Genomic DNA, 16,718 nt, shown 5'->3' with positions numbered 1-16,718 from the left:
CAGTCAGATTTCTTTGAATCATTAAATAAGCATGGAGAGAGAGAGAGAGAAAGAAAGAAAGAGAGAGAGACAGACAGACAGACAGACGGACAGACAGACGGACAGACAGACAGACGGACGGACGGAAGGACAGAGAATGGATTTTTCTATTCGTGGTGCCCTATGATAAGAAAATAGATGATCGAAACCTTCATTTTTCTCTATAATTTGATTTCTTTTTTTGGATAATGCTATTTAGTATGATTGTTTAATTGTTTGTTAAAATACGCTGTGTCAAGGGTAAGTTTTAACTTTTAGGTAAAAATCGACGAAAATAACGTGTTTATATAAAACTGTACATCAAATTCAATTAAAAATCGATTAAAACTAGTTGCTATTCCAAAAAAGGAATGTTGTTTCTCAAAAATTCTTTGCTGAAATTTAGCGTCCACAGGTGCTCGGGAATAGGACCGACCCCCCCCCTCCCACCGCCCCAAAATATTAATCCCAAGGTCGGTACTCTGTGTTCTTTTATGGTAATTTTCTGATCTCATGTGTACCTTCATTTCGAAAAATGACCTAAAACCAGAGACATAAATAACATTTATGTTATTTATGTCTCTGCTAAAACAAACATTTTATAATTAAAAAAACCCAAAACCAATCTATACATATAATACAACAAGGTTGAGTGATGGGGGGGGGGGGGGGGGGGGGGGTCGGTCCTATTCTCAAGAACCTGTGAAAAGCGTCATGATATAGAATATCTTTTGTCCGTCGTCCGTTCCCATTTCCTCCTCTCCAGAACCACAGGGCCTATCTCAACCAAACTGGCACATATCATCCCTGGAAGAGATTTTAATCTTTACGTAAAAATCATATTCTTTGTATGCGTCAGTTTTAAAATCAGTCATATTGGAATACCCACGGCTTCTGGAATCGTAAGGCTAAGACATGCATGTTTACTTTTGATCTATTTCTCACTTTTCAAAGGGTATACATGTATATTGTGTAAAAGCGAGGCTGGAATTATTGAGTAGTCTAAGTTGTTTCCGGGGCCTGGGGGTCAAAGACATGCAGGCACGTACGTATAGCATGTATAGTATCCCTCACTTTTTCTCCGCATAAACATTTTTCTTATCTACATTTAGAGAATAGAATAGTGAAAGAACTGGTCACTCGCTTTTAGGGAGAATGAAAAATAAATGTTTGAAAAATAACATATTAACTTTGAAGTAGAAATGTTGGAACGGATAACGATTTTAAAGATTGACGAAATAGGTTTGTTGGGCTTTGTTTTGATATTGTTTTGTCTGGTGATTGTTTTATTGCTGGTCAATATTTCTGGTGAGATTGCCTATCCCCAACCCCCCTCCCACTTTAAAGGGACTTGGACACGATTTAAGCTAAAAATTTAAAATTTTATTTTTCGATTCTTATTGTTTAGAATGGTTAAAAGGGGTATATTTAATGCTATGTCAAAACTTGAAAGTCAAATATTGAGTTATAAGCAAGATACAGAGTTTAAAATTCTTTGTTTTGTAAACAAAGATCGAGCCTTGTAATTGTTAACATATGGGTTATACTGGTATAAGTTTCAATCATTTTTTGCTTTTCTCTGTTGTTAATATTATTCATTAACGCATTAAATCAGTTTATCTTGCTTGCCACAAGTCATTTTCGTCAAATAAATGGTAATTCATTACTTATCATTATTTGTAAACAAGATAAGACACGAGCTTTGTTTATATAACAAAGAATTCTTACCTCTGCATTTCTCTTAAGGCTTGACTTCAAAAATCCGAATTTTGGTCAATCATTCAAAATGCACAAGTAAACCAGTTTATACATAAAAAACAAAAAATAAAATGTTGAACTCAAATCGTGTCCAAGTCCCTTTAAAAAACGGTTATACATTTGCTCATGTATGCCAGTGCCCGAAAGAAGCCTCAGTTGGATGGAAACTTCATTTAACTGTTTAAATAAAATGAACAACTGGTCAAGGAAATAGAGGCTATTAATCATATTTTGTGGCGGAAACGATCAAGTTTGTGGTGGAACATTCGTATTTATTTTGAATTTTTATTTACATGTATAATCATAGATTCCAATACGACATATATAACATTTTATAGAATTCAGCATTATACGACTTTCCACCGACCGAGCTATCTACAAAACATCTCATGATCGATGACGTCACAAAATGGTATTATTGTCAGTGATGGAGGATCACAAGTAGGTGTGTATATTATCAGAACACGGAAGACTTTCAACATCCTTACCATGCAGTTCTCATACGGTCTCTAACCATGAATGCATGTGTATATTAGATTCAGTCACGACAGTATTTTAAGGTAATCGAAAACTGATCCATTCGGTGTCTGAATTGAACGACGATCAATTTTCGGGAGGTGCAGTACGAAAAGAGGATATCCGGAGTGAACGTTTCCTTGGAGTGACCGACAGCGCCGACTTTATCCCAGGTACAACAAGGCTAATGTTACAATATATGGGTGGTTAAATCTGACGCATGGTCAATCAGTAAATTGGTGGATCATGATTTTTCCCAGTTTACAGAATATCAGAGTATAACATTGTCAAAAGCTGTTGAAATATTATCTAACCCAATATTTCTGAGAGTGTTAAGAATTGAAATCATGACTGTTCAAGATATTCTTAGGTCTATACCCAGCCCAGGTGTGGAATTAAAGAATCTTCAGAGTGTGAAGGGGGTGTCCAGATCCTCAAGGATTAGGATAAGCTTCAGACCCCTCCCCCAGATATGTTCATGCAAGATAATGAAATTGAAATAAAACAACCCAAATAAATTATGTATGTATAATTGTAGAATCTAAATCATGGCAACGTATGGGAAAGGTGAATTTGGAGGATTCTCTTCTTACCAGACTGGGGATTCACCACGAACTACAGGTAAAAACTGTTTAGTTAAAATTCATGCTTACATACCTGTTAACCTTTCAAAGCTGCTATGTGGGAGAATCTCCCCCTTACCAACTTGGCTAAGGGGAAGATTTTGCGTAAACAACGTTTTTTTCACGTGAAATGCAAATATATATTAAAAATACTGTTAGATACCTTATTTTACTATTGTAATTAATGCATTTACAGTCATTTTAATTTTTATTATTTCTATGACATTGACTACCAGAGTGCAATTACAACTTGTGTTGCTGTACATGTTCAGAAAACTATTATTTTGTTTGCATGGACTACAATGCAAGAAGTCAATAGTGTCACTTTTTATATTAAGTCTTCTTATTGTTCAGTATTGAACCATCACTGCATGCTGACATCTAGGGTAAACACAGAACATTTATTTTGCATATTTTGAATTTGCAGTGAAACCAAGTTAAGAAAATACCAGTAAATAATATTCATTAAAATTATTTTTTGTCTTATATATAGAACAGCTTTTTAATTCAATAATTTTAATTTTAATTTCTCCAGTATCATTTAAAAATTAAATCTGTTGTAATGTCTATAGCATCCCTGTAATTTATAGTACCGGTACTATAAACTTAAAAAACTCTTGTGAAATGCTTTTACACTTTTTCCTCGAGCTTCACTTTTATTGGTAGCTTGTACTGTATAAACACTCAGTGTTCCAAACTCACTTTGATTTTTACCGACCGTGCTTGCCAGACAGAATAAATCACGGCTCACTGCACGTGGCTTGGGTGATTTACCTGTGCACCTGTTAAGTGACACCACTGGCTGTGTATTGTTTTCTTTGGTGTTACAGAGTAAAATCAAGATGTCTGCACTTATTTTTCTTATAAGGCATAACTAAATACGTAACTGATTTAAGTCAAAACCGGAAGTAATCGTAAAACGTGAACTGGACTATAACATGTCATACTATGATCATAGTAGACAGTACTTTGATGGATTTTGATATGTTCAAGCTACACAGCAGCTTTTTGCGCTCAAAATCAGAGAAAAACCCGCAGTGGTTGTTGAAATTTGCATGTAAAGATTCAGAATTGGGGAGAGGGGGTTATGGGGAAGACAAATACGATTGCGGGAGAAATTTGTCTCCCACACGGGAGATAGGTTGGATGCGGGAGATCTTAGATTGTTAGGCCGTTTTGCGGGAGTCTCCTGCGCAATGCGGGAGGGTTAACAGGTATGTGCTTATAGGAGAAATAAGCAGTGCATCACAGGCCCTTGATAAGCAAAGATGACATTATTGCTACATGACATGTTAATGACAATTATGGTATCTTGGTGATATGTTAGACAATCATATATCCAGATATTTTAGACATTTGAAACCTTTTTTTCTGCATTGCGGCTTATTGCTATGATACTTAAAATTCATTTTTTTTAATAATTGCAAAGACAACATAAATGGTCATGAGAGGTATTCTATTAATGTGTGATGCTGTGATGATGCATTGTGTGTCATACATCCATGTGTTTACAACATTTAAGACCTTTTCTTTCCATGTTGATAGGTGGAGAGGGAGGAAGTGAATTGTCCAGACTGACCAATGCAATCAGCTCCAACATACAGAAAATCACACAGAATGGTAAGTGTACAATCATACAGAATGGTAAGTGTACAGACAATCACACAGAATGGTAAGTGTACAGACAATCACACAGAATGGTAAGTGTACAGACAATCACACAGAACGGTAAGTGTACAGACACTCATACAGAATGGTAAACGTTAAATCAGACAGGAGACCTAGCAATGAACTTGTGCTAAAGAAAAATTGAGAATGCTTTAAAAAAAATTAAAAATTAGTATTAATTAGTACCATATATTGGATGTGAAATTAAATCAGTAGATTAGCTGCTCATAAACGTGTGTTATATTTGTATTTCTGAATTTTAGTTTCACAAATACAAAACAACGTCTCCAGAATTGGGACGCCTCAAGATTCTGATGAAATCCGTGAAAGAGTGTAAGTGCAATTAAAATAAAAAGACATTGAGGCATTATTTCAAAAAATTTAAGCTATTTTAGGCCAATATTGTTGCATGTTTGAACATAGAGCAAAATATACTCTTAAATATTATTTCTTTTATTGGATATGCATTTTACTCAGAAATTTCTTGCTTTCCATGGAATCACTTAGCATTTTTGGGACCATATGCTGGTGTCTTTTGGTATAGTTTCATGAATTGACAACTTATTTAAAGAATTTATAAAGTAGAAATGTTAAAATATTCATAGGGATATGAATTGATAAGTAAAAGGTAACAATTTTGACCCATCACAAAATCTAATTTCTACACAGTTCATGTTATTTACGTTCTTTTTGGTTCAGGCATCAGTTAACTCATCACACAAACCAGGTGGCAAAGGACACCAACAAACTGATGAAAGACTTGGCCCACCTGACTGTCCCCGCAGCAGAACAGGTGAGTGCAGTAATAAGGGTTTGGGGTGGGGTGGTGGGTATCTGAACAAGTGCACACATTGATGGGAAATCTGACCAGTACAGACTCCGAGATGATTTATACACAGTACATGTAGTACCTTACTACTATTCATTTTAGAAGTAAAGATTTGTCCATCTATCAGTGGAGAACCAGAATTGAAAATGATATTTTCTTATTTAATATCTATTTTGACTAATATTTGTTCAATTTGTAGAGTAAATGGCGGATGCAACGAGATCGTCTAACTGATGACTTTAGCACAGCCCTCAAAAATTTTCAAACCATTCAGCGGACAGCAGCCGAGAAGGAGCGAGCTAGTGTTGCTCGAGCTCGAGCTCAGTCAGGAAACTTCACAAAGGTTGGTGAAATTTTGTGTGGTGTACAGTTACACCAATACAAGAGTTAAAGAATTCCTAACAAAACCTAGGAATGGTGCCATTACCTTTGATATTGCAATAAGATTTTTGATGATGCATGAGAAACTATGAAAACAATTATTTTGTCGGCTTTAATTGATATATTACTGATTTTTGTTTGTTCATTATTTACAGTCTCCCTTTGATGATGATACAGGAAGGGATGACCTAAATATGACCCCTGGGTAAGGTTCACAGCCAGCCAATCACAGCTCTCCTTCCGTTGTGTTTCAAGAGTAAATCAAAATACAGTACATTGCTTTTTTATCAGTAGACTGAGACCATACATTACTGTTTATCTTTAGGTTTTCTCAGACACGGCAGGTTCTACAAATGGAGGAAGATGTTGATCTGGATATGCTCCACGAGAGAGAAGCGGCCATCAAACAGCTAGAGGTAAAAATAGAATTCAAGGGGAATGTACCTGTTAACTCCAATTCTAGGTACCATTTATTCTCTTTTTTAAGAATTTAATTTCATGTCATTTTTATGAGACTCACAGTTTGCCAAACTAAAGTTCTCCAAAAGAAATTCCAGATTTCTACCAACTCATTCTTTTGCAATAGAAAAAATAGCAGCATTTAGGGAAAATCTAAGATGAAAGCTTTGTGGGAACCAATTCTTCTTTTTGTCAAAAACTTTGCATTGATTTAAATGAACATATTTTACTTTTAATTCACTTTGAATAACCTGTTCATTTGGTTTTATTGATAATTGTTTAATCCAAACTGCTGCAACATTCCTGCACAACAGTAGAAATAATAATAATGCGTGCAGAATATTTAATGAAATTGCATTGGAGTTTAACAATGTGTGTGGTGTTGAATAGCACCGTGTTCTGTTGAATAGCACCGTGTTCTGTTAAAGAGTGCTGTGTTCTGTTGAAGAGTGCTGTGTGTTCTAGTGATGGGAATGGGCGAGATTTTCATAATCGATAATTGGTTTCCGGAACTAGCTAATTATCGATTATAATCGGAAATTTTTATATTTTATAGTGTAGTGCTAAATAAATGTAAATAAACAGACTCAGTACTAGGCTTTCGTCAATTGATTTACTTAGTATTTCTAGCGATAAAAAAACTATGTTCAAAAGATTTTCCTTTGTAGGCAGTCGAACATTAATTTTCTTGAAACCAAAATGCGTCCAAATTCTAGAATGTGCTATATTTCCCGAGTAAGAATATCGAGCTCGTCTGACATGTCAGCCATTTTCAGACTGCGAGCGTTTTTAGGGTTTAGATAGTTCGCGTCTACAATATTCTGTTTATGATATGTGCTTGTTGAAAGGGAAAAAATCCTTAACCGATTAATCGTGATGAAACCTTTTATGATCGAGCGCTTAGAGTGCGATAACAATCGATTGATTTTCGATTATAATCGATGATTGGAACATCACTAGTGTGTTCTGTTGAATAGCGCTGTGTTCTGTTTAAATAGTGCTGTGTTCTGTTGAATAGTGCTGTGTTCTGTTGAATAGCACTGTGTTCTGTTGAATAGCGGTGTGTTCTGGTGAATAACGCTGTGTTCTGTTGAATAGTGCTGTGTTCTGTTGAATAGTGCTGTGTGTTCTTTTGAATAACGCTGTGTTCTGTTCTCTTTGTAGAGTGATATCACAGATGTCAACCAGATATTCAAAGATTTAGGGATGTTGGTTCATGAACAGGGGGAGATGCTAGGTAAGCATCCTCTGAGAGTCAAGGAGAGAGAGAGAGAGAGAGAGAGAGAGAGAGAGAGAGAGAGAGAGAGAGAGAGAGAGAGAGACTAATGTTTGAAATCTGCTGTTATTAATTTTAAAGATCTTTAACAAATATTGCCAGAAATGTTAAACAATTTTTGTAATCAATAGAAATAGCTGTTATTTAAAAAGATTTGTTTTTATAGCTTCTTCTACTGTAAAATATATTTAAGAGAGTTTAGTATGGTGTAATTGAAGTAAGCAAACAAAAAATAAAGTTCATTTATTCATATTGTGTAAGCAAATGTTATATGATTACAACAATAAATGTACAAAATTGTGTAAGATATGTAATGTCTTCTTATTGAGGGACTGACATTTATCAATAAACATGCTCTTTTGTCTCCATTAAGGTTGAACATTAATCTTTCTATTGGGGCAATATGGCATTGTGAGTTATTTTGACCCCTCTGAGTAGTCTCAGTACTTTGATTACAGACAGTATAGAAGCTAATGTGGAAACGACTGCTGTGCATGTTGAGGAGGGCAGAAAACAGCTGTCTAGTGCCCAGAAGTACCAGGTACTGATAAGTAAACGGGGACAGGGTCGGGAGTAGGGGAGGGACCCCTAGCTAGGGAGTCGGGTTAGGAGTAAAGGGGGGTGGAAGGGGCCTAGATTTGTAGGTACTGTAAGGTATGAGACAGGTGTAGGTAGGTTATGTAGGTCAGATAGGGAAGCCAGCCAAGGACCAGTGACAACAAGTCTCCAAACAATGCCCAGTGTAAAAAGTCTTCCCTGCATTAAAAAATTTGCATGTTTTTCCTATTTATTAGAATCATAGGACTTTGCAATATTTGTAAAAATATGGCAAAAGCTTTTAAGTTCAATTTGGTTGATTTTGGTGGGGAAAAAATTGAACATAAAGAAATGACTTTTTGTGCAGTGGTCCTTGGTTTGTTGGTTGGTAGAATGGAAAGTTAGTATGTTTAACCTTAGAAGAGGAGAATTTGATGGAGTTAACCTGTTTCAGATTCTATAGAAACCACTGTGGAGAGTTCTCAAGGTCATGTGGAGAGTGGCCAGAAACAGCTGTTACTGGCCAGCTCCTACCAGGTATCGCCATAGTGTCACCATGGTAACCGTGGTCTGCATGACGACATCTAATTTTGGGCCCACTGATAGCTCTGTTTAGTATATAGAACAATTTTATTCTTCATATACTTTTCCGAACGGTATTTTGGCAGGAGAAAATGTGCTGTTTTTGAGATTAAATTCAGTTATTTATTTTCACAACAAAAAAACAAGCATACAGGAGCTTATTTTCAGTGTCTTTAATGTCAACAATATGAAATGAACCTTCATAAAGAGACAAATTTAGCATTCTGCCAAAATACTTCACTTTTCGGTATTTGTTTTCCACTATATTATATTAAAGTTATATTTAGTTTGTTCATTTAATTTCCGCATCAGTTGTTACATCTTTTTATGAATTATTTGTTTTTACCAGTATCAATTATTCATAAATTAAAAAACATGAGGGATAAAAGGTACTGACATTTATTTATATCACAATATTTGCCCTGCCCCTGTGCAGATATTACCTTTATACTGAAACATTGTAGAACTTAAAGTGTAGTGGTGCTTCAAGGGGATTTTATTTTCTAAGCTGGTATCTTAATCTTTAAAGATATTTATGGAAATATCTTCACATTATAATAAATGCAACTTTCTTAGGTTATCATTATATTTTTAATAAATGTTTACTTTATAGATTTATACACGATGCATAATAAATAAATAACTGAAGATATTATTTGCATTTTCCTATCTCAGCAATGCCTATCTTTTCTGTATATATGTTATGATATTTTTTGATTGGCACCTGGTTGTTATTTTGTTTTTACCTTGATTTAAATTTAAGTTCTGTGCTTTATTTTTTTGATTTTCACCTTGTTTCAGTCCAAAGCACGCAGAAAAAAGTGTATATGTGTTGTGATCCTTGTGGTAGTTCTAGCTGTCATCGCTATAATACTCGCAGCCACGCTCGGAACTAAAAGTAGCAACTAAGTGAGTATTAGTTGGTCTTGTTGATTTCACCCTTGCTCTGTGATTTGCCAGCTCAACTAGTTAAGTTTTATCCCAAGTTTATTAGCGGTCATCATGTCTTATCTTACGGTAATCAGGGGAGGTAATGATGTAATCAATAACCGTGTCACCAGAATCTCTGTTTTATCATAAGCCCTGAGTAAAGTTACTCTGTAAAAGTTACCCTTTAAAATTTAATGTTTGAAATACTTAGAACTACTGTTATGAATACATTTTATACATCTACAGGATTTTCTGTATATCTCATGTAATCAAAATAATATAACTGTATTAACAGATGTGATGTTTATTCTCCTATTATTACACAGTGATTAAAAACATCTTTTTATAGAAATTGACTTAAAGTTTGAAAATTTGAAATATTTTTAAAAAAAAATGTATCGAGTATTTGGCTGCAGATCTGTAGCTGTCTGGTTGAAAAAATTGGGATAGACAAACCAGAGAGCTTCTTGTACCCGAATTTTTTCAACCAGAGAGCTACTAACAGATCTGCAGCTATAGTTAAAGTATTTTCTAATGTGTTAGATTAATTTGTTATTTTGAAGAAAAGTTGGCTTAATATAAATCATTTATCCATTCGTTTCCTTTATCTACATTCATTCTTTCTGTCATTATTATGCATTAGAAATGATGTTATTCTTGCAAACCAACAGTAATGAGATAAAAATGTTTTTCATAAGTTGAAACAAGCAGAAATGGTTTTTGTCAGTAATTAATCTTGAATGTATTTTACCCTAGATGATTACAGTTTAATATCAGTTAATGACATAAATTAAAAAACCCTGTGTTCTACTATTAAATTGATTAAAAAATGCCATGTTGCAACTGCAAAATACTTTATTTGGCAAAAAGCATTAAAATTTAAACTTGAAGAGTGATTTCTATTATTTTGACAGACAAAGTCGCGGAGAAAGACAGCGTATATCGTGATTGTCGTGGTGATAGTAGTAATTGCAGTGTCCTTGATTATTTACGCCATTGCCAGCTAGTCTGTTACCATGGAAACTAGAATGTCAGACAGACAGCATTCAACATGGCTGACTTGTATAAGGAAAACCCAGAACTGCATAGAACTACAACATAATATCACTTTGTTATCATTTATTTCTGAATAGTTTGGGATTTATCATCCCATGATATTGTTAGTAATTTGAACTGCATATTTACTGGACAGGTATAAATTATAAATTATTTTGTAAACAATTTATGAAGAGTGATAATTTGCAGAATTGAAACATTCCTGTATGGAGAGAGAGAGAGAGAGAGAGAGAGAGAGAGAGAGAGAGAGAGAGAGAGAGAGACTCAAGTGCTGCAGTAACTTTACATGATAGTTTGTTCCTTGTTTTTTTTTTCATTTGCTAGTCTTCAGCATAACAAAGTATCCTTATTTACCTAAAATTTTCACAAGACAAACCTACCCTCACTCCTCCTACTTTTCAGTCAGTTAATTATTGAAATTTTACCAGTTAATCAGTTAATTATTGAATTCCAATCAATCAGTTAATCAGTAATATACAGAGGTCCTCTTATCAGTCAATCAGTAAACTCCACTTAGTCAGATAATTATCTGGAGGCATCTCTTTTTGTCCTGCAAAAAATCAATGGTCACTGCATTACTGGATGCGTAAAAAAATCAATGGTCTGCCATAAATTGAATTTAAATTTTCGGAAAAAGATTCGTTTGTTATGATTTGAGCATTAGAAATTGACTGTTTAAAGCTTGAGGAAGAGACCAGCTAGCTTCTTTTATTCTGAGATATACAGTTAGTATCTGTGACCTGAGGGGTTCACTCCTTGGGCCAATGACCTCCTTCCTAAAGACTTGTTTCTGTTATTTTCATTTTGTTATCAATTATGTATTAGTACATGTTGTCAAAAGCAAATAAAATCTTATGTTAAGAATTACAAATCGTTTGTGCTTATATCATAAAATGTTAAAGGTTTTGTTGTGTCGTGTATAAGTTTATAATTGTTTTTTATATGTTAAATGCTCAACTATAGTCGGTCATATACTACTAGTAGAAATACTGGTATATATTTAATCATAGAAATTCTTTGCTCTTAGATAAAAGAGAAGCATGGCTGTGATGTCTAAAAAACTATAAGATTGTGAAATATTTTACACTTACTTTTAATTATATCTCACGCAAGTTGAAGGGGGAATAACACTTTTATTAGCTCACCTGAACGGAAGGTTCATGTGAGCTTTTCTGATCACCTGTTGTCCGTCGTCCGTCCGTCCATCCGTCTGTAAACTTTTCACATTTTCAACTTCTTCTCAAAAACCACTGGGCCAAATTTAACCAAATTTGGTACAAAGCATCCTTATGGAAAGGGGTTTATAAATTGTTAAAATAAAGGGCACAGCCCTTTTCAAAAGGGAGATAATTGTGAAACAGTGAGTATAGGGTGCATGTTTTTAAAAATCTTCTCCTCAAGAACCATTGCACCAGAAATGCCTATATGTACACAAAAGCTTGTATATATAGTGAAAATTTTAAATTTTAAAAATCGTGACCCTCGGACCAAAGCTGTGCCCCAGGCGGGGTTCAAAGTTTAACATAGAAATACATAGGAAAATGTTTAAAAAATCTTCTTCTCAAGAACCACTGCACCAGAAATGCCAATTTTTACACAAAAGCTTGCAGTTATTGTGAAGATTCTAAATTGTAAAAATCGTGACCCCCCGTATCAAAACTGGGCCCCCAGGGGGGGGGGGGGGTTCAAAGTTTAACATAGAAATACATAGGAAAAATGTTTTCATGACTTTTGTTCCATTTATTCAACTAAATTGTGCACCAAAAAACCCAACTGTGTCTCCCTAATTATTGACAACTCATTGCATAAGTATATAAGGTTGTTTAGTAAAGAAATGACGGATAAATACGATATCCGTGTAAAAATCCACTAAATATTATTTTAGTTTATCGCTTACATTTAATTTGGATACCGTGCCCGATAAAAATTAAAATTAATATGTAAATTGATATGTTATCGTGCACGGTCTCCAAAATAAATGTAAGCGATAAATTTATCTTGTGATTTTGTTGCAATATTGCAGCTAGTTTGGTTGAGCTTTATCAGGTCTAGACAACCTCCGTTTTTGGAGGATAGATTTTATCCTGCAAAATTGGAGGATAGATGTTTGCGCCCCCTGGTGGATCTTTTCAGATGAAGGGCAATTAACTCTGTTTTTACAAAGGGAGTTAACTATGAATAAAATATAATTATTATACAATAAAAACATCACCTTATTTAGCTATTAATAATTATATTTATTGATAATATTTAATAAATATTTAAGTTTGAATAATTGTAGGGCTGATTTAAAAGAAAAATATCTTATGTGAAGACTCTCACATTTTTTTCAATATTCAGGATAATTGATATCTATAAATGGTATCATTTTGATTAATGAAATTTAATAATGTCTTTTTGTGTGAAGGGATTAAATTTGAATGATACTTAATAACCTGTGAATTAATTAGAATAAGAGCGACAAAGTTCCTAAGGTATAAGCAAACATTTACTTTGTACATGTACAATATAGCAGATCAAGATATCTATTATGTGTCTCTACACGTGAATGAACCCATTAATGTTTTAATGAGGAATAAACATCACTATTTTGTGATTTTTATTAAATAAAACAGATGTAAATAGTCTATGTCATTTGTAAAATTGAACACAGGAAGTACACATTTTCAAAGCATATTGTGAAAATACTATACATAGAATTTCAAATCGCCGCGTACATTCATTAGTTTATTTCCTTAACTTTAATTCCCATATGGTCTGGTGCTTGCATTTTCTCATTAAAGATATGCACGAAGCCTTTGAAATATACCCATGCTATCCTCCAAAAATGGAGGATAATTTCACCCACAATGCAAAGTGACTTTCCATATATGGTAAAAATCAGCAGCCATCTTGAAATTGAGTTATCCTCCAAAAACGGAGGTTGCCTAGACCTGTTTATAGAAACGGCAGATCAACGCACGTGGTGTGGATTTATTTATAAACAACCATACCATAGATAATCTTGTTTCACACGGGAATTAAATTTTAAAAAAGTATGTTTTATTATAATTAGGGAAACACTGTTAATGTGTTTCCCTCGTATAGAAAGAAGATAATTCATTTTTGAACTTTGAAATTTCTTCGATTTTTGTAACCATGATGAGTTATGATTCATTGTACTACAAATGCATCACTACGTATTTTATAAGGAAATATATTGAGTATACAATCACATGGTAATGTTAAAATTGCATATAAAAATATAGTTGCATATTGTGGTATTAATGGACTTATTGTACGTACGACCTAACTCGGACAGCGCATGCACGGATCTCTATCTCGCGGGATCCTGGTCGAGGACGGTGCATGGCGAGGGCTATTGTGAAATCTTGTTGATGAACCCATGTTTTATGTGTATTTGTATATTGTCTGCTTGGCAATAAATACTACAATATGTACAAATATAGTTACACAAAATATTTTTAGTCTGATATTATTTGATATACGACTATTGGTACAGAAATTTAAATTAATGATACCTATTTTAAAGAGAATGTCAGCTCGAGGCCTTTGTGGGCGTTCCGGCCTTTGATATGTATAATGAAGATTCTAAATTGTAGAAATCGTGACCCTCAGACCAAAACTGCAGCCCCAGGCGGGGTTCAAGGTTTAACATAGAACTACATATGAAAAATGTTTAAAAATTTTCTTCTCAAGAACTACTGCACCAAAAATGCCAATATTTACACAAAAGGTTGTATATATAGTGAAGATTCTAAATTGTAAAAATCGTGACCCCCAAACAAAAAGTGGGGCCCCAGGAGGGGTTTAGATTTTAACATATATAGGAAAATGTTTTAAAATCTTCTCAAGAACTATAATGCAACTATTTGGGATATTACTATGCATACATGTCCATCCTTAAATAATGTAGATTCTAATTTGTAAAAATCGTAACTCCCGGACAATTGATGGGCACCAAGAGGGGTTCAAAATTTAAACATTTTAAAAAACATAAAGGAAAAGTTTAAAGATTTTCTTCTCAAGAACTACAATGTTATAGTTTGTGGAATTTCTATGCATGCATCCTTCGCTTATGTAGATTCCTAATTGGTAAAATCGTGACCCCCGGACCAATACTAGGGCCCCAAGAGGGGGTAAAAGTTTATTAAGGACGTTGTTTACTCAGGGTTTGAGTTCTAAAATTCGGATTGTTATAAAGTTCAATGTCATGAGTAAAATTTGTTCTAAACACTAAAAGTTTTCATGAAATGAATTATTATTGACAAACCATTTAGTATTTTTACTATATTATGCAATTAGGCTCAAACCAAGTTTTACTTTTAGCAAAACAGAGGAAATTCGGAGTAAAATTTTCAGATTTTATTTTTCACTGAAATATTTTTGGTAGTACTGTCATATTCAAAGTGAAGATTTTATCTTTTAGTCAACATAATTTTGCACATTTTCTGCTGGTTTTATCTCACTATTTTGTTTAGATATTCGAATGGCACACACTACAAAAATATTGAAAACTGCTTAAAAACGATAAAATACACCATATCTCAAAATTTTGATCATTGACCTCATATAACTTTTATGCCTGCAGAGTAAGGTCAATATACCTAGTTTAATGCTATTAATGTTTTAGTATTATCATCATTCAGTTTTTTGTAAAATTGAATCAAAAAAGGTAAGGAATTTGAAAACTGATAGAGGAAATTCGGACTGGAATATTCATAAAAGATTGTGAATGAAAACTTAATGCTTTGTGTCTGTTTAGTGTCACTGATATTCATAAACTGTATTTAATTTTTAAAAGAGTTAAGCAATTTGTATTATTTTCACAATTAAGAAAAATTCAATGATACTCAAAAAGTTTTAGGGACTTTTCTTAAAATTTAAAGAAATATTCAATGGCCATTATCTCAAAAAGTAGGTCATTGACCTACTTTTTTGAAAGTGAAAAATAGCACTACCATGATAGGTCTTTAACACACAATAGATGGTTTTTCATTATCATCAGTGGAATTTTTTTTCATTCTGAGTAAACGTATACCTTAAAGAAATATAAAGGTAACATGTTAAAAAATCTTCCTCTCGAGAATTACAATGCTTCAATTTGTGAGATTACTATCATGCATGCAACCTTGGATAATGAAGGTTCGATAGTTTTAAAATAGTGACCCCTGGACAAATACTGGGGACCCAAGATGGGTTTAAAGTTAAATGTAGAAGTATATATGGAAAATGTTTAAAAATCTTCTTTTCGAGAACTACAATGCATCAATTTGTCAGATAACTACGTAAGCATCCTCAAATAGTGTAGATTCGAAATTATAAAAGCCGTGACCTCAATCTAATACTGGGGCCCCAAGAGGTGTTCAAAGTTTAGCATAGAAATATAGAGGGAAAATGTTGAAAAATCTTTTTCTAAGGAACTATAATGCTTCAGCTTGTGAGATTACTATGCAAGCATCCTTAAAATAATTTAAAACTTTAGCACTGGACTAATACTGTGGCCCCAAGAGGGGTTCAAAGTTTAACTTAGAAAGGTATATTGAAAATGTTTTTAAGAAGTTTTTCTCGAGAACTATAATGCTACAGTTTGTGAGATTACTATGCAAGGATCCTCAAATTGTGTAAACTCTAATGTAGTGGAACCAAGAGTTTTCTTTCTTGATGTTCTGTACAGTCTGAGAGTTATTCCTCTTGAAGTGGAACTCTTCTACGTTCAGTTTTTCAGGCTGTGTACGTGCGGTCTCACCGCAGTGCTACACATTTTCATTCCTATGTTACTATTTATGTTGTTCAAGCCAACCATAAACCTCGGACCAATACCGGGTCCCCAGAAAGGGGTTCAATGTTTAAAATAGAAAAAGCATATGCTACGAAATGTAATGTTACAAGGAACTGCTGTTCAGGTTAGCGATGTGGCCCATGGGCCTCTTGTTTCTTGTTCGTCGGACCCCGCGCGCTCGTATTTAAATAAAACTCTACAAATAATATTATCATTAATTTTCCACATCCAGAGAATTCTGCGCTGTTTTGTGTTCTATTTCTACTCTATTTTTCCTATTTGAAATAGTTTTAATTTATAAAT

At 33.8% G+C, this 16,718-nt stretch overlaps 1 protein-coding gene across 4 annotated transcripts; it reads left to right on the top strand.

Moving 5' to 3' along the window:
* Nucleotides 1–2,166: 2,166 nt before the first annotated feature.
* LOC128167034 (syntaxin-7-like) lies at nucleotides 2,167–11,504 on the top strand. Of its 4 annotated transcripts, XM_052832531.1 has the most exons (12): nucleotides 2,172–2,465; nucleotides 2,831–2,913; nucleotides 4,461–4,535; nucleotides 4,847–4,916; nucleotides 5,283–5,376; nucleotides 5,612–5,755; nucleotides 5,949–5,998; nucleotides 6,119–6,209; nucleotides 7,417–7,489; nucleotides 7,987–8,069; nucleotides 9,449–9,556; nucleotides 10,492–11,504. In XM_052832531.1, exons 2-11 carry the CDS (start codon nucleotides 2,841–2,843, stop codon nucleotides 9,554–9,556), a joined length of 861 nt encoding a protein of 286 aa, XP_052688491.1. In that variant the 5' UTR covers nucleotides 2,172–2,465; nucleotides 2,831–2,840; the 3' UTR covers nucleotides 10,492–11,504. The 4 variants fall into 4 exon arrangements, with proteins under 4 accessions (XP_052688493.1, XP_052688494.1, XP_052688492.1 ...); XM_052832533.1 differs by lacking the exons at nucleotides 7,987–8,069; nucleotides 9,449–9,556 and adding an exon at nucleotides 8,520–8,602 and having other exon boundaries at nucleotides 2,167–2,465; XM_052832534.1 differs by lacking the exon at nucleotides 7,987–8,069 and having other exon boundaries at nucleotides 2,169–2,465.
* Nucleotides 11,505–16,718: the final 5,214 nt, after the last annotated feature.

This window comes from Crassostrea angulata, chromosome 10 (genome assembly GCF_025612915.1).
Source record: "Crassostrea angulata isolate pt1a10 chromosome 10, ASM2561291v2, whole genome shotgun sequence".
Classification (NCBI taxonomy): Eukaryota; Metazoa; Mollusca; class Bivalvia; order Ostreida; family Ostreidae; genus Magallana; species Magallana angulata.
This window is presented reverse-complemented; position numbering and strand designations above follow the sequence as displayed.